Source organism: Phyllopteryx taeniolatus, chromosome 3 (genome assembly GCF_024500385.1).
Source record: "Phyllopteryx taeniolatus isolate TA_2022b chromosome 3, UOR_Ptae_1.2, whole genome shotgun sequence".
Classification (NCBI taxonomy): domain Eukaryota; kingdom Metazoa; phylum Chordata; class Actinopteri; order Syngnathiformes; family Syngnathidae; genus Phyllopteryx; species Phyllopteryx taeniolatus.
Window position 1 is genome coordinate 7,353,229 of NC_084504.1, and position 22,151 is coordinate 7,375,379.

General features: G+C 40.2%; 1 protein-coding gene and 1 long non-coding RNA gene across 6 annotated transcripts in view; one reads left to right on the forward strand and one right to left on the reverse strand.

Annotated features, from left to right (window-relative positions):
* Positions 1-22,151, reverse strand: part of zmat4a (zinc finger, matrin-type 4a) — a 99,169-nt gene that overhangs the window by 70,999 nt on the left and 6,019 nt on the right. For all 4 annotated transcript variants that reach the window (XR_009787612.1, XR_009787613.1, XM_061766742.1 and 1 more), the window contains one exon: positions 17,371-17,472. Coding sequence is in view for 2 of the 4 variants with exons in the window: in XM_061766742.1 (XP_061622726.1) it covers positions 17,371-17,472 (102 nt within the window). In the remaining 2 variants the exon portion in view is untranslated. Of the gene's footprint in view, positions 1-17,370; positions 17,473-22,151 lie in introns of those variants that run through there.
* LOC133474759 (uncharacterized) overlaps positions 1-22,151 on the forward strand; it is a 33,149-nt gene that overhangs the window by 8,292 nt on the left and 2,706 nt on the right. Inside the window, exons 3-4 of one of the 2 annotated variants that reach the window (XR_009787615.1) lie at positions 15,411-15,500; positions 16,796-16,965. The exons of the other annotated variant lie outside the window; for it this stretch is intronic. This is a non-coding gene — a long non-coding RNA (uncharacterized LOC133474759). Of the gene's footprint in view, positions 1-15,410; positions 15,501-16,795; positions 16,966-22,151 lie in introns of those variants that run through there. 2 annotated transcript variants of the gene reach the window in all.

Here is a 22,151-nt window from a genome sequence, read left to right on the forward strand (position 1 = left end):
TAGTTTTAGAAAGGATGTTGAATACTTCAAGGAAAACACGGAGAAATTGATGTTGCGTAAATGTATTTTGTTTCTGTGAGAACATCTCCATGTCACCCTACTAAAGCTGAGGACGTTTCACTCCACTGAGTTTGCTTTTTGACGGCTCGTAATATTATATCTCATCCGTAGCTGTCAAAGGTTTAAAAGCTTTTGTTCTCTGAATCATTGGATCGCATGGTGATTTCCCACAAAGGTTGGTCTTATGAAAATGAGATGTGGGTAATGCTAAGTAAAGAGGAGGCTGAGGAAAATATGTACTTTCTTTCTTGTCACCAAAATGGAATAAGTAGGTTTGGAAAAAAAAAATTCTCAAAGGTATCTTTATACGTATTTGGCCTGGTTGAGTTAAGCACAAATTTTGCCTTGAAAAGACAATTTCCATTAAAAAGCCATTCTGCACTTTATTTCTTCGAGTTAAAAACTCCTAATCAGACAGTTTATAGATTTGCTGTGTATAAAAAATATTGATTCGGCAATGCATTGCAATTTTTTTTTCGCTATTCAATATTTATTCAGCAAATCTGCTGAATCAATTAATCTCCTGGCCACTGTGAGGCGCTGTGGGTGTGGTTCGTGTTGTATGGACGGAAGCCAAATAGCTGCAGCAGCAGCTGCGTAAAGTGAGCGACTTCTACTTTTAAATGTGATGTAAATCTGGAACACAGAAATTGACAAAAGACACTTCAACCATGATATGCAATTCCAATATAAAAATACGTCAGAAGTCGCCGTCCTAGAAATGTACACAGAGTTAAGACAGCGGTTTTAGAGTCAATGAAGTCGACAGAAAGAGCGATTGACCTCTACGTATGTAACTATCACTTCCCATTTAATTTCTAACGAGTGGGAATTTTTGTGAAATGTTCTGGGGACTAGAGCCCCCTCCACAGAAGGCACACAGGGAGGGAGCAATATAGCAAACTTGTTGAGAGTCGCAATAAATGAATGAGGTTTGACGAAGAAAGTACTGGTACAGGCTTGTTTCACAATGCCGCAAACATGCTACTTAGGTATTACTTAAATACCCTGCAAATAATAGTAATCCTAATAAGTAAAACAAATATTGTTTAAGTATACATGCATGTTACTTTTTCAATAAAGAGCTGTCATCATGTACTTTTTTTACTCCATATGAACAAATAAGTTATTATTGCGAATTTTTTTATTCCAATTTCTAAGAGGAAATAAACAATTTAAGTTTACATGCACTTTACCTTTTCAGTGTTTATACACAACTTATATATTTTTACTTTTGTACTCCATATATACAAATAAGTTACACACATACACATTTTTTTCCAGATGTTTTAGTGCTGTGATGTGACACACGACCATTGCCATCAACAATATAAAATTATCCAAATTTACTTTTAATTATTTGTGTATTTTTTACCTCATACTGAATGGATATTAGAACATTAAAATCAATATCGAATCGCATCCCTAAAGAATCAATATAGCATCGAATCACAACCTAAAGAATCAAAATCGAATTGTGAGGTTGTTAACAATGCATAGCCCAAGTATACATAGCATTTACAACCACTTTGTACCAAAATGTTTTAAAGCACTCCCTCCACCAGTCTCGTCATTAGCATGCAGCCACCTCAAGAGATCAGTTGTTTATCTTTTTCCATTTTGATTGTCTGAGAAAAATGTTCAGAAAGTGGCAGAGTACATTTACTTTTGTTTTCCATTGTGCACTAAGTGTTCATTACAACAGCAATTTTTCACTGCTGTAGATTATTTGTGTCAACAGTAACTACTAGACGAACATTTCCAGTCCATTAACTTCCAAGCCAATGAAACTGATGGCATAGGATCGATAGTAGCAGTCTTAACATCATTCATGGCGATGCAGACAAGAGCATTGATATCTGGTCACTCTGTATAGTTGCAGCTATTAGGAGAGCTCAGAGGGTTAATGATCCATGGGAAATCATCAAGAGGTGATCATTGAAATGAGGTTTATTTTCTCCATCTGACAAACAGGTGGGACTTCCGCCAGAGTGCAGTTTTTTTGCATTTTTGCAATAGACTGAACCATTTGGATTTGACTTCAAACTTAAAATTAGTTCCAGGTTTTTACATCGGAATCAGATACTTAGAAGATTGCATTATTCACAATGAATCACCAATTTTTTAGGTGATCAAAAGTACTGGAACAGATTTCCAGTACGGTATGGTAGTATTTATTGTCAGTCCTCAATATATGTGGAACATATCAGGTCCCGAAATTACTTTTTCAAGAGATCACTATCACAAAAAACAAACAAAAAAAACAATACAAATAACAAACCATAAAAAAATAAAGCCATAACATCCATGCTCTTTGTTGTATGAAGTTTAGTTGCAAATCTCAAACTTGCAGTCAATGAATGAAGCCTGCTCCGACATCACCAAACCTTCCCATTCTTCATTTGTGATGCTTATCAAGGCTTTCACCAGAGCCTCTGTTTGTTGTGTGTTTTTAGGGTCACTCCCTTCAGTCTCCAATTCAGTAGGTAAAAGGGATACTCTACAGTATATGGTTTTAGGCTGCAGATTGACGTAGTCCTTCCATTCACTTCTCGCACCTGATGAACTAATGAAATTTTTTTGGCACTATGTTTTGGGTCATTACATTGCTGCCCAATGAAGGAGCTTCTAATCAGAATTTGAGTAATTTTCATAAAATTGGCAGACACAATGTTTCTGTAGATTTACTATCCATCCATCCATCCATCCATTTTCTGAGCCGCTTATCCTCACAAGGGTCGCGGGAGTGCTGGAGCCAATCCCAGCTATCATCGGGCAGGAAGCGGGGTACGCCCCGGACTGGTCGCCAGCCACTCGCAGGGCACACACAAACAAACAACCATTCGCACTCACATTCACACCTACGGGCAATTTAGAGTTGTCAATTAACCTACCATGCATGTTTTTGGGATGTGGGAGGAAACCGGAGTGCCCGGAGAAAACCCACGGAGGCACGGGGAGAAAATGCAAACTCCACACAGGCGGAGTCGGGGATTGAACCCCGCACCTCAGAACTGTGAGGCAGACGCTCTAACCAGTCGTCCACCATGCCACCGTAGATTTACTAATTAATTATAATTATTATTGTAATTATAAAAATGTTTAATGTTTTATTTTGTCGCTGCAACCATGTCTTACACGATTGCAACTTCAGTTTCACAGATGAGCTTGTATGTTGGGGATCATTAGCAGATTTTTTTCCATCACTTTGGTAAAGGTTAATCTTTGTCTCATAAGTCCATTAAACTACGTCCAAGAGTTTTGGAGTCGCATCTGTATACTTCACTCCCCTTCCTATTTGTCTTGCTAATGAGTGGTTTGCATCTTCTAGTTTAGGATCTGTATTTTTGTTCATGTTAATTACCTTCACTCATGCCCTCTAAAGATTGTTATTGATGTCACTAACAGTTGTTTGTTCTTTCATTACAGTTCACAAAATGTTTATGTTGACAATGGCTCTTCTGTTGTATCGTTATAGGAAAGGTGTGTGCAATGGTTAGGGTTAGTGATTTTCCATATTCTCTCAGCAGGACCACTGAGATCAAGTTTCAATGAGAACCCTATTCCCAACAATCCAAGGTCCCAAGAATGTGTGAGTCTTTAGGAGACTTCGAGCATGAACATTGTCTGGACAACCAGAATATGTACAGAGGAGATTGTCTTTTCTTCAACAACAGATTTCACAACAGAGTACAGTCAGTCGGTGGAGTGAGTGTTGAGAAGTGGGGGTTTGGCTTGGCTTTCCCCATTTGCAGTAAAGTGACTATAACGATGAATTTTTAATTCATTCTACTGATTATAATACCTCAAGGGGGAATTTAATTTACACTCACAATACAAAATATGTAATAATTTATAGCCAACAACCAAAAAAATGTGACCACTCAACACAAGGATGCAAATTCATATAACTACACTGCAATAGCCTCTCAACCACGACTCTCTAACCTGTCCCAGTGAGACTAAGGGAAGGTTGTTGACTCAATTTGTTCTTCACGATGGAATGGTTATTTCACTGTCGCACGTGTTGCAGCGCAACTATGCAGCCTTGTGTTAGCGCCCAGGCTACTCGGCGCTGCCTCGTATTTTATTTTTTATTTTTTCTCTTTTTCTTCTTTTTTTGCTGGTGAAGGCTGGTTTGCGTCTCACTATCCCAGTTTATGGCGTTGAGACTTCTCGAAGCAAGCTACCGATGGGGTGTCCCAGCTCTGTTGGGTTTATAACTTTCGACGGTAGCCTTTGCTGGTGACGGTAGCGTCCGCGCCCCCTCTCCTGGCATAGGTCATTGCGGCTTCTCATTGTGAGCCGCTTGCGCTATATACAGACCCTTTCCAAAAAAAAATTAATCTCATGGAAAACCTCATTTATTTCCATAATTCCATTCAAAAAGTTAACTTTCATAGATTATAGATTCATGGCCCACAATTTAAACAACTTCATGTATTTATTTGTTTATTTTTACATAACATGGCTTGTGCCTGCCTCCTTTTTGAGCCCTTGGCAGGTGCAGAGCTGCAGTGCGTTCTTGCTCGCCATTGCCTTGGCAAGATGTGTCAGTGAGTTGCACACATCGTCAGTCAGCCCTCCATGCCTGAAGTTGCTCACGGATGGTGCTGGTGTCTCTTTATGCCCTCACGTCGCTCATTTTGGTCAGTGTATGGATCTTGCCCTTTATATACCTGCATTTGGGGGGTGGGGACAGGCTAGAGGTCTTGTGTTCTGTGAGAGCTGCTGCGGCAGACGTTCGTTCATCTGCAGAGCTTTTTCTCTGTGGTGAGCAGTGTTTGTCTCACTGGATCGTGGATGCCATTTGCCATTCTTTTCGGGTCTCTCTACCGGGAGTGTTGCCACATCTTGGGCTGCCCTGAGGGGTGTATCCCCAGAGGATATATATGCCGCTGCCTCGTGTTCGACGCTTGTCACATTTGCCACATTCTAAATTGTGTGTGCCACCACTCCCCGTTCACTATGCGTGGCTTTTGGTGCCGGTGGCTTCTCACTAAGGCTTGTGTATAGGATTCCTCATGACTTTGCTGTTATTAGTCATTCAGTGCTTCAGCACTACCTTCTGCCGATCAGCAGAGATGAACTAGAACAAAAGTTACGTATGTAACTATGGTTCAATTAATCCCGGCTGAACGCCAGTGCGCTCTGTCACTCAGAATCATTGTGTTTACGCGGGATATTCTGTAGGAACTGAGCCCCATGTGACACCAGAACATATACCAGTTCAGGGTCATCGGGGCGTCACACGTGATTTTTTTTGGAATGCATATTCGAACTGCGCATGCGCGAAGGGAATATTCAGTGCATTCAGCACCACCTTCTGGCGGTCATTCGGGATTCGTAGAACTGTAGTTAGATGTGTAACTTTCATTCGGCACTGCACTATTTGCCAATTACCTAGGTTTTATCGAAAGTCATCAACTTTTTTGTATTATTCTAAAAATAGAGCTATTGTAGTGATGTTAAACATATCCTGGGTTTAATTGTGCCTCATCTATGTGCTTACCATCTTTTGATTGTCTGCTTGGGCTATTTTAACACCCATTTGATTGTACATTTTTCCAATCTGTGGTTGCATCTGCTCATCACCAAAACAGAGCATGTGGCTTTGGCAATGTTGGAGCATGTCAGCTACTGACAAGCTAATCTGCATTTTCCGTGACCACTGTGTTTGACCTTTAAAATTATTGATCCATGTCGGAGAGGATTAGCGAAGCACAGAAGATCACGACGAGTAGTTGGGCTTAGTTTATATGAGATTCAAGGCACACACAAAGGAATATCTGCTGCATCCATATCTGTTGGTTGAATCCAACAATTGTTTCAACTGGAATTGCGCTTTTGTATTTACTAAAATAAGTCCCTGTGAAGTGAAGATAAATATGTCTTGTATATTTTGTCACAACACAGAGAAAATTGTTATTAACAATCCTGCCAAATTATGATGAATGAGTTAAAAAAAAAAGAAGAAAAACAATTGGCAGGGAAATAAAATGAGGCTTCAAACTTGGGGGAAAAGAGAAGTCATTTGTTTTCCATGCTCCAAAGCTGTGGGCATGTTCGCTGAATACACTGAAACCACACCCTTCTCAACTGTCAACTGTCAATCAAATACCACGACGCCTAGCATCTTTCTTATGCCTAACATCTCTCCATGTTTGAGCTGCAAAAATCCAGCCACTTAAAGCCGACGGCTCTGTGGTCATTCCCATCATGAGATGTGTCTTGACTCACACCTTCGCACTGAGACCTTTTTGTAGGCCATCAATTAGGACTGAACCAGCTGTTATTCATTTGCACTGACAAGGGGCTGAACTGCTGTTTAATTATTGATCGATTTTAGGTGTTGTCTTGGCTTTTCATGCCTTTTTACACCTCCCTTTCTTCATGTGTTCAATACTTTTTCCCTGTGTCATTTCACATTTTTACACAACTTAATTTCTGACCTTATTTGTTCTACTTTCTTTGTATGTATGGATTACTTGGGTTGTTCCCAACATCTGGTGAAATTTTCAATAGCACCTTTCGAAGTACTGTATAGTTAGTGAGAAAAATGTTGACGTCTTTAATACTTATTTCAGTCGCTGTATGCATACGGCAACAACAGCCATTACAGACTTAGCCATAACAAATTGAGCATATATTTGTGAAGGCGAGTCAGAAAATCATAACAAACAACCTTGAAGTACCAGAAATGGAAAAAGACTGCATTAAGGTCCATTTTTATGTGAATGCCTTTGTTTGCACAAGGTGCACGTATCATAGCCCTGGTACGTGGTACAGCAAACACAGCATAATGCCTTGTTTGTGCTTAGTGGCATGTTGGAACTGATGAATGTGTTAAAATATCCTTCTCCATGAATATGTCCATTTCAGTTGGGCTTTTACTTCATATGAGCCTTTAATTTATTCTATAAATTTTTTTCAAGAGGGCTATTTGAAACATAGACATCACTTTGACTTTACCGTACATTCACTGTGTTAGGAGTTATTAATTATGGTGGATTGTGGTTGATTTTCAGTTCGTCAAACACTATCCATGGATATAAAAAAAAAAGCACGCCATCTATTTTCTATACCACTTATCCTGTTCAGGGTCATGGAGAGCTGGAGCTATCCCAGCTGACTTCGGGGGAAAGGCGGATCAATCTGGAATGATTGCATGTCAGTCAGTGAGCACATATAGAGACGGACAACCATTCACTCTCACATTCACACCGTCAGTGAGTGTGAACTGAACCCATGCTGCTGCTCTGAAGTGAGGAGACTATAAACAAAAAGAAAAAGCACACACGAGCCAAAAATAAAATCTCTCAACTGCTTTTGTTTTACAATTCTCTCACGCCTTCTTAATAAAGCGTCATGTCAGCTAACAAAACATTTTCAATTTGTTTTTTTACTACCTTTCATTTAAAAAGCAGCCGCATCTGATAGCCAGCACCTAAGGACAGCTCCCATTAAAGCCAACAACAATGTGGAAAGGACGTCATTACGTTTGATAACCTACTGTACTATAAGGTTACCCAGTAAATGTGTTCCCGTTGACCAGCTCTTCTCTTTCGGCAAACCAACCGAGACAACTGCTGTACAGCACCGCAGTACAAAGCCATCAGCAGCTTTAACTAATTTTGCATTGCCTTCCAAATGAGTGAAAAGCAGTTAGTGGCAGTGTACAAACAATGTACAGTATAAATCAGATTAACACATATTATTTATCACGCCTTCCTACGAGGAAGCAGAGTCTGGGGACTCTGAGGCGGGCTCTCCTATCTCTGGGGTTGAGGTCACCAAGGTGATTAAAAAGCTCCTTGTGCAAAGACCCCGGGGTGGATGAGATCCGCCCAGAGTGCCTAAAGGCTCTGGATGTTGTGGGGCTGTCCTGTCCTGGTCCCTGCAACATCGCGTGGACATCAGGGACAGTGCCTCTGGATTGACAGACCAGGGCAGTGGTCCCCCATTTTCAGAAGGGGGACCGGAGGGTGTGTTCCAACTGCAGGGGGGGGGTCACAATTCTCACCCTCCCTGGTAAGGTCTATTCAGGGGTTCTGGAGAAGAGGGTCTGTCTGGAATGCGAATCTCAGATTCAGGAGGAGCAGTGTGTTTTTCGTCCTGGCCGTGGAACAGTGAACCAGCTCTACAGCCTCAGCTGGGTCCTCGAGGGTGCATGGGAGTTGGCCCAACCAGTCTACATGTGCTTTGTGTACTTGGAGACGGCATTTGACTGTGTCCTGTGGGGTGCTAGGTGGCGAGTGCTCTGGCAGTATGGGGTACCGGACCCCTTAATAAGGGCTGTTCGGTCCCTATACAACAGAATTTGGTCCACATGGCCAGCAGTAATACGGATTCATTTCCAATGGTGGTTGGACTCTGCCAAGGCTGCCTTCCATCCCAGGTTCTGTTTCTAACCTTTATGGACAGAATTTCTAGGCGAAGCCGAAGTTTTGAGGGGGTTGTCTTTGGTGGCCTCAGCATTGCGTCTCTGCTTTTTGCAGATGATAGGGTGAGAAGCTTGGTTATCCAAGCAGGGCTCAGAATCGATCCACTGCTCCTACGCATCGAGAGGAGCCAGATGAGGTTATTCAGGCATCTGATTTTAATGCCCCCTGGACGCCTCCCTGGTGAGGTGTTCCAGGCATGTTCCACTGGGACTAGACCCCGGGATGACCAAGGACATGCTGGAGAGACAATTCCTTACGGCTGCCCTGGTAACGGCTCAGGATGCCAGGAAGTGCTGGATGAAGTGGCTGGGGAGAGGGAAGTCTGTGCATCTCTGCTTAAACTGCTGTCCCACCACAACGCGACCCCAGATAATCAGAAAATGATGGATGGATGGATGATTATTATTTTAACAATAAAACTTGTAAGTTATTAGCCCTCGCATTAATGATGGGCAAAGCATTGAAAAAGTTGTAAATCTGAATGTTAATGTTCGATATTTATAGTAAAGTTGCTCAGAAAGACAGATCGAACATTTGTTTCCTTTCCATTAACTACTACTGCCTAAAGAAACTAGAAGCAGCGTCTCCTGGATGTTTTAAACATGTGGGACTGTACTTTTTTAGTTACAGTCAGCCGTGGCCAAATTTCAAAATTTTTCGGTACCCCCTCGCCATTACATGAGCGTGGCCTGCTACTAGCACAAGCCTGATAAGTCACCTCCCTTTTAAAAACTTCTTCAGACAATGGCAGAACTGGAGACAAAAATCCACCACCTTGAAGTGTATGTGGAGGTAAATGGACAATCGGGGACTGAAACCACCTTACCGATGTCTCAAAGCAGTGGACAGGAGCTGGCTAACAGACAAGTTAGCGCCACAAAGAGGATGGATCTGAACTGTGGAAATGACAGTGGATCAGCCAGCAGCCCTCCCAGAAATTTACTGGGAGCAAAACCGCAAGATATGGGACAGCGAACAAAGGGGAGGACATAGCACCAGCAGATTACTGAGGAATCTGGTTGGGCTTCATTGGGTGTTTCTTCAACACCGAGAGATCAGGAGAGAGAGGGAGCAAACCAACACAAAACACAAACAGATTTGCTCCACTTTTACAAGACCCTGGCAAAGAATGATCATCCCCCACCTCCACTGAAAGGTATTACACTAAATCATACGAGGAAAAAAATGCAGCCACCTATTGAGCCACAAACACTAATAATCAGCGACAGAGACATAAATGATGTAAAACGCTTTTGCAGTGAGAAGAACACCAATGTAGTGTGTTTTACTAACGACATGGTGTCTGATATCTGTCAAAAAAAAATACAAATCATAAAGATCACTAATTAGCATCCAACTGTAAAATCTGTCATTATACACACAGGGGCCCAGGATGTTGTCAAGCAGCAATCAGAGGTTCTGAAAGTGCAATGTCTGGATGCGGAGGTTTTTATAATTGTAACTCTCCTAACGTTATGATCTGGAGATGAATGTTTCAGCAGAATACTGATACTAAACAGACAATTAAAAGATGTGTGTACTGCCTTATCCGTGAACTTCATTGACAATGTCTACACATTTTGGAAGTGCAGACATCTCTATAAGGGATAGGGTTTCTGTCTAAATAAAAAAGGGTTAAATTATTTGCTGCCAACATTTTATTTTATGTGCGTCATTCAGTGGCACGAAAGCATCGGACTGGATGACGTGGAACAACAGATTAGTCAGCACTCTGAAGGACACGACGCGCAGAGGGAGTCTTTAGCTTCATCCAAGCAATCGGAGGAACAAGAGATAAGGCGTCACTTGGAGTCCCGCACACCCATTGAAGCAAAGCGAAACACAACACTCCATCTCATCCACGTCCATGTTGTCCTGCCATTCCACTACGCTCAAGACTATCCACTAAGTTGGGCCAAGCCCCCTCTCTGCCCATGAAAAATCTTAACTGCTTGTCTGACTGGTATGTGCAGGTTCGTGGCTACAAATCAAATATTAAGAATATTTTTCTCCTGAATAAGTCAGACCCCTGTGGAGATCAGGTACTTTTTCCCCCTGTAATTATAAGGGACAGAAAGTTGGTTAAGGAAATGAGACAAAGAAAGTAGAGCTATAAGCTTAATGAGTATGACATGTCATCCTAACAAACCATTGTCTCCAGTTATCTCTGCAAGGTTAGCTTTATTCACGATAAGGTCACTGGGTAACAAATCAATGTTGATTAATGACATCATTACGACCTATGATCTAGACTTTCTTCCTTAGAGAAACATGGTTGACCGAATGTAGCTGTAACAACCATTCTAAATGAGGCAACACCAACAAATTTTAGTTTCATAAACTAGTATCAAATTGGGGGAAAAGGCGGTAGAATTGCTCCTATTTTTACAGCATTATTTCAGTGTAAAGAATGTATGTTGGGTGCTTTTAGCTCTTTTAAATAATTGTTTTTAGTAAAAAGTGATCCACAGGATATTGTTTCAATAATTTATAGACCTCCAAGACACAATGGAAAATTTATGGAGGAATTTTCAGAACTGCTGCCAGTTATCTGTACAGATTACAACCTGATCAGATAGCTCCAGAACTCCTCAGTACAGATAAATGCAAGGAATTTTCTTGCTTTTTTATTGGAAGAAAAATACAATCCATCAGGTTAAGTATCAGCATTAATCAGCAAAATTAGAAAATGATGCTACATCTAAACCTAGCCATGTCAGAATTTGACACAGTTGACCAAAAAAAACGAAAAAAAAAAACTGTTCAGCAGCTGAAACTATCAACTATTGACTCAATACCATCTGACTTTTTCAAAAAGCAAGTGCAAGCTTATCTGCAGCAAATCAATTGCTCATTCAGTCAGGAGTGTTGCCTAAACATCTGAAAGAAGATGCCACTTCTTAAATTCTAATTCAATTCAATTCTAAAGTATCACACTGGCTCCCAGTCAGCTTTAGAATATACTTTAAAGTGTTTTTAAATTATTTTAATCATGTAATAATTATGTGTTGCCTTGTATTAAATGTGCTACATAAATAAATGTTCTTGGCTTTGCTTTATTCCATCTCTCCATCCATTTTCTATACTACTTATTCTCATAAGGGTCGCTGATGTACTGTAGCCTATCCCAAATAACTGACCGCCAGCCATTTGCAGAGGTTTATTCCAACCTTTGTAAAAAGCAAACAGTGTTGAAAGGTGCATTCAGTATGTCTGCTTCTTTAAGCCCTACCATAACTGTACCCTTTTAAATGAAAACGACTATGTGGCAAGCATAAGCAAGTATAGTGTACTGGATGTGCGCCTGCATGAACAATTGAACATTCAGTACACTTAAGTGAAGGGGTTTAAAAGTATAGTCCTCTTGCTATTTTGTAGCACTAAAATATACCTTGATCAGCATTCGTCCCACTTTAACCTTTTTTAGTCGCAAAATAAACCATTTTATAATGTTTACATTTCTGCTGCTTCTAGTTTGAAATGTTGATCGTGTTAAGTCTATTGTGCACCTACAGTATGTGCGAAAATCCAAAGGGCTCATGATGAGATGCTTGCATGCTCTGTCAACTATGTTTGCATTGCAGTGTAGATCTTTAGTCAGTTGTGTTTGATTAATATTTGTATTGCCTTTACACATTGTGCAGGCAGTTAACATGATATACTATGTTTGAAAAATGTATATTACGATTCAACCACCAAGCATACATTACTGCATCTGTACTTCAATTAAGGACAACTCTCCTGTTTCTACTAACAAGCAGCAGTTCAAAAGAATCAGCCCTGTAGCAGGCAAAGCAAACTTGTAGAGCGGCTTCAGAACACGAAAGTGAGTACACATGGAAAGAGACAGATGCATAAATTACTATGAGTCATATAAGTCTTTGAACCATGATCCAGAGGCTACTCTGATTCACTCTGGAAAGACACGGTAGCTTTGATGGGTTTCAAAAAGAAGTTTATGGATCACTTTCAGTCAGTGAATTTCAGTCAGTTAACTGAAGTGTCAAAGCAGCACTTTCTTAATCAGATATAATAATATTGTATGAGTTAGATGAACACTTTTTTCAAATCTTTTAGCCACCTTGGTGAGTGGGTTCAAGCAGTTCACTTAACTTCTATGTTGCACGATTGTATTGACTATAGTGGAGCAGGACCGCACTTTGAGCAAATTTTGTTCCATTAGTTTGATTACCTGTCAACACATCACATTATCAATACATCTTCATGCATTTTGAATTGATTATTCTTAAAACAAAACTATGTTTTTCTGTAAATTTATTTTTCTTACTGTGTGACTACTTACTATTTTTACCACAGTATTTGTATTTGCATTCCATCCATCCATCCATCCATCCATCCATTTTGCACAGCGTATTTTCCTCACTCGGGTCGCGGGTGTGCTGGAGCCTCTCTCCCGGCTAACTTTGGGCGAGGGGTGCGGTTCAACCTGAACTGGTCGCCAGCCAGTCGCAGGGCACATGTAGACAAACAACCATTCACACCTACAGACATTTTAGTCTTCAATGAACCTACCATGCATGTTTTGGAATGTGGATGGCAACCGGAGTACCCAAAGAAAACCCACACAGGAGACGAGAAACAAAAAAAAAACACGGGGAGTGTATGCCAACGTCACACATTAAAGACTGAGCCTGGATTTGAACCCATGACCCCTGGACTATGAGGCAGATGGATATGTTGCCCTGCTGCCCATATTTCTATTGTGAAAATTAATTGTAGATAGATTGACTTACATTCATCCATCCATCCATTTTCTGTACCGCTTATCCTCACTAGGGTCCTGGGCGTGGAGCCTATCCCAGCTATAATCGGGCGAGAGGCGGGCTACACTCTAAACTGGTTGCCAGCCAATCGCAGGGCACATAGAAACAAACAACCATTCACACTCACATTCACACCTAGGGGCAATTTAGAGTCTTCAATCAATGCATGTTTTTGGGATGTGGGAGAAAACCGGAGTACAAGGAGAAAACCCACGCAGGCACGAGGAGAACATGCAAACTCCACACAGGTGGGGCCGGGATTTGAACCCCGGTCCTCAGAACTGTGAGGCAGATGTGCTAACCAGTCGGTCACCATGCCACAGACATCCATTTACCTTAACTAAAACAACGGAAGAGATCAATTGCAGGGCACATCGGGACAGACAACTATTCACACTTGGCGTCTTTTGGCGGTCAAGCGATCATAGCGATGTCGCGTTTGGATCCTTTGACGTCTTACTATCATTGTAAATCAGAATTCACCCAGCGTTGGATTGATGGCCCATTAATAGGGAATGTGATCTGAAAGCGGAAGTGGGTGAAAATTATAAGAGAAGGAAACATTTTGAAGTGAGTCTTGTCATCCGCTCCCATTCATTTGAATTGAACCTCCGCACGACAATCATCACAGGCGAAAATGAATGTTAGCTTCGCTTGTAGTTACATTAAAAATGATAAAAATGGGCAATTATTGTAGTTAAACACAACATATATATACTTCTAGACTGGATTTGTATGGCTTGACGGCGGATGAGAATCACTCGCTTAAAACCGAGAAATGCTGTGTTGCCATTCAGCCTGTGTCGTAGGGTACCAACAACGAAGTGGGCAGGTACTTGAATATTGGTTGATGAAACTACGTCACAACGACAACAAATAAAAATCCACCCATTCTGTAAGCCTTATGCCGTTTAGTGCCTCTTGCATTCAATCGACAAACCGCATTGTCAAACTTAAACCATATCACAGACTCATTTTAACCAATGTTATGGATAAAACAGTAGATTTTTTTTATTTTGATGGCATCGAACCTTTAAACCACTTTTTTCAAATCAATAGTTTTTCCTTCCCACAATATTGCTTAAAACATAAAAATATGCTGATGATGTTTGTCGTTCCAAACACGCCTGCCACCTGGCGGTGTCTTCTTTTATTGGGAATGAACGTAAAGTCCATCTTTCCGCTACAGAAATGTTAGATTAACTGAAGTGTGTACATGCAAGATCAGAAATTTGGTTTCCAACTGAATAAACTGTGTTCGTCCAACTTTTCCACAAGTCTGATTTCAATCAATTCAATGTTTTCTTTAGTTCATTAGTGTAAACATACTGCAACTACAACTGCCATCCAAAACTTGAAGTGCACCAAAAAGCATTATTGTAAAAGTAGAATTTTGAAAAACTGATGTTAGTTGAAATTTACAGTTGAGCTCTCAAAATATCAGCAGATGTTAACCTAAAAAGAAGATTAGATTGACTGGTATTTTTTTTCCACCAAAAATGCAAATGAATGCAAACAACAGAAACACCAAACAAAGAAAGTTGGGTTTTTTTTCTCACTTTTGCTCTCATCACCATCATGACCCAAACATGTCAAGATGCATTAGACCTAAACTGTGCAAAAACAGAATCCAAAAATGCCTCTTTTATAGGAGGCAAAAGGCCAGGTCCTGTGTTCAGCATTCACCACACAATAACAACATTAATATTTGATCTGAAATGGTACAGCCACTTCCTGTTAAGTCCTGAAGAAAGCAGTTCTACTTGTACAAATGGACGTTTTTGACTAATGTACTTTAAATAGCAATGAGTACACACCCCTGCAGGAAACCTTTTTTTTTTTTTTAAAGACATTTTTAGCAAACCAAAGACAACGTGAAATTCAGTACCTATAACAAAACATTTACTGTGTTTGGAATACCCTTCTCATTGATCATATTCCACATCTGAAGCATCAGGCCATCAGTTTATATTTGGGTATCTATACTAATGATTGTTAAATTTACTCTTTGTTAAGTATTTTGTTGTGTCCATATTGTAGTAGGATAGGATGTGGGTCACATAAGGCATTTGAAGTCCTCCGACAATATATCCCACAGCCTTTACATCTGCTCTTTTGACAGACACTGAGTGAGAGGCAACAGCTGGAGAGAAATTGGACAAAAGCAGAAGGAAGGAAGGAAGCCATTGATGTGTTGATGCACCTCCGGGAGGTAGAGATAACCTGAAGAACTGCATAGATACCATAAAGCAAACAAAGCACAGCGGATAACTCTAAGTAAAGAAAAACAACACACCTGACTACAATCCGGTTCAAATAGAGGCAAGGCAAATTACCCCAATTATACATACTCGTGCACATACTGTAGTAGTCTCGCCACGCTGCACTATTTGCATGTCTGTTGTTGACCAATACTGGCCACTCATGCCAGAGTAGCATCTGTCCCACTTGCACACTGATTGAGGAGTATCTGCAACATTTGCACAATCAACATTGTCCCAGATTATCACGCTACTAGTCACTTTAAACTCCATACACTCATTGAAGTCTCGGCGCCCTTTGCACAATGGTCACTGCACCGGACTATTGCTATATTAGTCATTCAAACTGCTCTAAGTGCTAAAGGACTCTGCATCTTTTTGCACAATTGTTAAAACAATACAAATAAAAATGTTGTACCGGCATTACCAGATAACTAGCAACCCTTTATTGTTCAGTGACTGTTTTTATCAATGTCTTTATGTCTCAAAAGTGTTGTCGTACTCGAGCGGCTCCAACTACCGGAGACAAATTCCTTGTGTGTTTTTTGGACATACTTGGCAAATAAAGATGATTCTGATTCTGATTAATTTATATAGCGCATTTCATACACAAGGTGCTTTACGTTATTAAAAACATTTAAAAACAAAGAACAGAAAATTACAACACAGCTTTAAAAAAGTTGTACGCTCCTAGATGAATCATTTATAAAATGGAAAAATTCTAAAATGCTCAGTCATAAGTATGAGGAAAAAAAAAAGGTTTTAAGCCCGATCTTGAAAACATTGACACTTGGGGCTGACGTCACTTCTGTTGGCAGCTTATTCCATTTGTGTGCAGCACAACAGCGAAATGCTGCTTCACCATGTTTACTTTGGACTCTGTGCTCCACTCTTTAACCTGAGTCTGTAGATCTCAGAGCCCTACTGGGTTTGAAGTGTAGTCATCTGGAGACACTGCTAGATATAACGACTGTCATCTGCATAGCTATGATAATTAACAGTAAAGTGCTGAAGAATTTGACTCAAAGGTAGCATATACGAGCTGAACAGAAGACGTCAAAGAACTGACTCTTGAGGGACCCCATATGTCATCGCCATTCGATGAGATTGAGAGTACTAGAGCGGCTCCAACTACCGGAGACAAATTCCTTGTGTGTTTTTTTGGACATACTTGGCAAATAAAGATGATTCTGATTCTGATTCTGATTGCAAACTTCCAATGGTTACGAAATAACTCTTCCTCCAGGTCGGACCTGAACCATTTAAGGACTGTTCCATTTCGTCCTACCCACGTTTCCAACCTGTTCAACAGTATGTTATGATCTACTGCATAGGTGTCAAGTTCAAGGCCCGGGGGCCAGATGCAGCCCGCCACATCATCAAATCATGCTTGTCAACTTCCGTGATTTTTGCTAAACTCTGTAACCAAATTCCAAATTGTCATAATAATAAAAATGTTGAGATATTGCATTTTTCTGTTCCCAAAGCCTTCTTCTACAGTAACTTAAACAATACTTAAACAAATTATTATCCTTGTATTCTGATTTCAAAACTAGTTATCCCTCAACTTGTTGTGTAATGGTAATAATATATTTTGGTGATTAAACATTTCTATGGTTTCACTGTTTTAACGGCCCTCTGAGGGAAATCATAACTACAATGCGGCCCGAGACAAAAAAGAGTTTGACACCCCTGATCTACTGTGTCAAATGCCGGACTGAGATCTAACAATACAAGATCGGACACCTTTGTTTAATCTTACATCATTTAGCAATAAGAGCCGATCCTGTACTGTGATGAGGTCAGCAACCTCTTTCTCACCTCATAATGAGCGACCCTCTGGGACTCGGAGATGAGCTGAGCACTGCATACTCTGCAGTAGCAGTCTGTGAATAGCCCTTGGTCCACTTCTGTAGACTTCATCTGTTGAAAGAGACCAAAGGTTAGGTTACAGGAATAATACCTTGGGCAAACACATTTAAAAAGAATGACAAAAAAACTATCGTATGACTTCAATTGCATTCTGTGTGTAAACCTCCACCAAGGTTTAGTTCATGTTTATTGTGTAACTTGGCTGATCATATACACCAAGGAGGTTATGTTTTCTTTGGGGAGGCATTTTTCAACATTTTCTAAGCAAATAATGCATGGATCCTAATGACAGCATAATTCTAATTTTTGGCCTTGGTGAAGTTCCCTGCCCTACTGGGTACCAATGTGGGTGGAAATTTTATTTATTCACGTTTACTTTCAATTCAAGAGAAGATAATCTAATCAGTGGTGGGCAAACTACGGACCGCGGGCCACATCCAGCCCCTTGATCATTTCAATCCGGCCCGCCAAAGATTGGTAAAGAATCGCCCAAATTATATCAAAATCATGACTGCAATCATTTGACCGTCTCCTGTAATGCCCAATGGTTCCACCAGGTGGCGCAGTAGGCACAGTGATACATTGACTTGAAGTGTGGCTGTTCTGTTTTACTCTGCTACTGCTCTGAACCCTTGGCTGGCAACCAGTTCGGGGTGTGCCCCGCCTCTTCCCCAAGGATTGCTGGGATGGGCTCCAGCGACCCTGGTGAGGATAAGCGGTACAGAAAATGGATGGATTGATGTTCTGAACCCTTCTGCAACCATGATTGGGCCAAAGAAAAGAAATGTCGACAGTGAGTGCCGAGTGTTTAATATAGAATGGACTACTAAATACCTTTTCACTGAAGTCCGGTCAAAGGCTGTATGTCTAATTTGTTAAGAAACCATTGCGGTTTGAGAGGAATATAACATCAGCCGTCATTTTTCTACCAAGCATGCTGATTATGCTAACAGCCAATCAACGCAGGAACTGATGCCTACGGCTCAGCGGTTAAAATCAAGCTTGCAGGCTCAGCAAAACACCTTTATCTGACAAACTGCCATCCAAGATTCAGCCACACAAGATCCTGAAACAGCGCCATGGGAGCTGCAGATGGAACTGATTGAGCTCCAATGTGATACCGTTTTAAAAGAGAAGTTCAATTCTCAAACTGGATTAGTTTTATGCTTCATTAAGCACAGACAAATTTACACAAATCCAGAAGATGGCACAGATGATGCTGGTGGTGTTTGGATCTACATATGTGTGTGAAGAGACTTTTCGTGTGATGAACACCAACAAAACATCCTACAGATCCCAGCTGAGTGATGAACACCTCAGATGTGTTCTGAGAATTGCCACAACAAAAAGAACACCAGACTTTGATGCACTGGCAAAAAAAAAGGTGATGAATAAAAAAAACACTGTTACCATTAAAAGTAAATCTAAGTATTAACACTACAATGCAAGAATCTGGTACTGGCTTGGCCCGCCTGTCAAATTTTAAAAGTCAATGTGGCCCCTGAGCCAAAAGGTTTGCCCACCCCTAATCTAATGCCATGCCCAACACTGCTCTGTGGGCTCTGGGAGCAACAAACCATAAACAATAATCTTGTTTCATAATTTCATGGCTGTTAATATTTCATCGCCTCCAGCATTTAAGTTAGTGACAGATGTTGAGGAGCTTGGGGGGGGAATACAAAAATAAAAAAATATAAAACTTCCACAGAGGATCAACATCCAACTGAAAATTCAACCACACAGACCACATTTTAGGGATAAATAAATGACGTACTGAGATAATGCACCTATTCTGGGACAACTGCTGCTGAAGCCGCTTTTCCCAGGGACATCACTGAAACAAGTGTTTCTATTAAGTTGTACAAATTTTGTTACATTTTGTTTGAAAGTGGTAAACTAATATACCATAAAAAAAAGTGTTCAGGCTTGTCTTCAATAGGAGCACAAAGAAAGTAGGAGGCTAAACAAAACGTTGGCTAAAAAGTTTATTTACCATATTCATTCAAACAATGCTTTTTCTGCTGGTATCTGATTCGGGCACTGAGTTATTTCTTAATCAGAGTGGCTCTTTTGTGAATACATTAGCAGATTGTTGACACAAACTTCTTAAGTAGAAACCTTTGTTGTTATTTAATGAAACGGAGTATAATGGATGCTATACAATGTAGCATTATAATAGTGTAATGGATGCTGTAAACTGCGCAGGTTATTTTCCACATCATCATGAGTCAATGTGCAAATAAGCTATGCTTACTGAGGCTTGGAGCCATTTCTAACATGTAGGTGTTTAACCTGGCCGATTGGTTATAAATTATCGTAGAAAAAAATAAATAAATACAAATAATACACTACTGTCTTTACGTCAAGCCAGAGGGGAGAACAACATCCCATTTTGTTTGTAGATAAAATGATGAGTGACATTATATAATATTTGAACAAGAAAAACATTTCAACAAGCTTAGAATTTTGAATACACAAATGCAAGAAAATACAGCTTGTTGGTTGACAAAACGTGCAGTCTCCTCCCCCAGTGAAGAAAATTAACATCACATCACAAACATTCTCCTAATGATATAGTGTTACATGTTACCTCACTCAACTATTCCTGAAAAAAATGTGGTATTTGTTAAAACCCCTGAAAACACATATAACATTAAATGAACTCTGGAAATGTTATTATTTTTAGTTTCTACAGGATGAAAAACAGATGAACAGCTTTGAGTTGGTTTCACTGCCAAAGGCAGCACAGATGTTAGAAATAAATGATTAATAATCCTAAATGTGTTGAGAAGCACCAGCAGCAAACCAGTCGCACAAACAAAAACAGCAACCTGGAAAACTTGGACCACGCAATCTCAATTGTTGCTTTCAACATGCTACGGCAGCAATTTAAAAATAGAATAGTATTCCTATAATTGAACGTTTCTAGCCAGGTCTTTTATGTCTGCATTTAGTTCAGCTTGAAATTGCTTATAGAATAGTAAAAACTATTAATGGATGAAAAAAATACTTGCATATTTAAAGGGGTAACGCTCAGTAGGATGTGTCCCAATTGAATTTCAACAAATAGGTCACAAGACATCTCATTCTTGAGCTGTTTAGTAGCATTTATTGAAAATCTAATAACTTAAGTCATTTCCCCAGAATACAAATCAGACAGCTTATTCATATTTACCATAAATGATTTAAAACAAAATTCCACAACTCTAGTGGATGTGTTTAACTTGATTGTGAAAAGACCAAACTGTGAGGAACAGTAATTTAAAAAAAATATATCCATTATAAATCTTCCTTTGAAACTGGTAGTGGGATAGTATTATTACGTCAAAGTGTGAAATAGCATATTTAACCAAAATATCAAACCCAAATTACCCACCAATATGACAAGTCAGGTCAAATGATTTCTGTTGTGTTGGGTGTGGAAATTGTGCCATGATGGAAAAAAAAGGGGCGCTGTGTCAAGCCTGTGCTAATTTAAAAATGTTTTCAGTGATATGAGCATAATCTGTTTAATAGCATTTTCTTTAGTTCATTTTAAGATAAACTTAAATTAACAGTAAATGCTTTTAATCGCATAAGGAGGACTCTGAGAGCACACAACTTGGAAAAGCCTTAATACTCACATGTTTAATCTTTTTAAATTACTTATGTTTAAATTACTGCCAAATGTACGAAATGGATGTGATTCAGATTACACTTGGTTTGCCATCCCAGCTTCTGACCACACACACGCAACAAATGGCATCCCAATCGCTTCTCCACTGTGCAAGTATGAAGAGTATGAAGTACAGGTCTCTAAAAGTAAAAGTTCTTCATTTACTGTAAATAAAATGCCTCCGCCCTTGGTGTTCACTTAGGCTAATGGGTTTTGCTGTTTGAAGCACAGCTGCAAGATTTACATTTCTTCTAAATGAGATGCTAAGAAAAATAAACATTTTCACCCATGCAATTGGGAATTGGGAGTCATGGCAATTGTAGCCCAACAGAGGGATCTTTATTGAATTTAATCATCACTATCTAATCAAAGCAGCAGTTTTCGACATCATTCAAGTCACCTAAAGTCAACACAGAACAGTCAGCAAAGCTCATTATAGAAGCTGGCCTTTCACTTTGGTGGAGGAGAATCACAGGACAGTGGAACCATCAAGTGAACAGGGCACCATTCCTCAACTTGACAATCAAATTAATAGGAAGCCACTTTGAATGTCGCACCTCGTCAACAATGTTTAGTGTGCGCCTGGAACACTCATCAGCAAGAGGCAAATGAGTCAAGGCAAGCGGCACAGAGTCGCTGGGGGCTGTGGAAGGGTGCGGAGGTCACAGCGGCAAGTGCCCAGCAGATGTTCAGGCTATGAACGATCACTTATAATTCATTCAATTAGACAAACTGGGCTTGACCGGCCTTTTGTACGAGGTGTCCCTTTGGCTCTCAGTTCGGATTACCGGCTTCACGGGGCTCTGGTTCTGTTATGAAATGAGACGACTGACTTTGACAGCAAGGACGCACTTTAACAAAGAACCCTTCTCCCTTTATTAAGCCATTACGGTTATACCAGTGTCTTTTAAAATAACTTATTCTACTTCAATGTCTCTTCATCTTTTGAAAGAAAGCCGCATCTATCCAGGGATTCGCATAACTAACGATGTTGTTCTCTGGACACAAAATAGTTATGGGGGAGTCACATGAAGTCACACACCTTGGATGAAAACTCTTTTGGACTACAGATGCA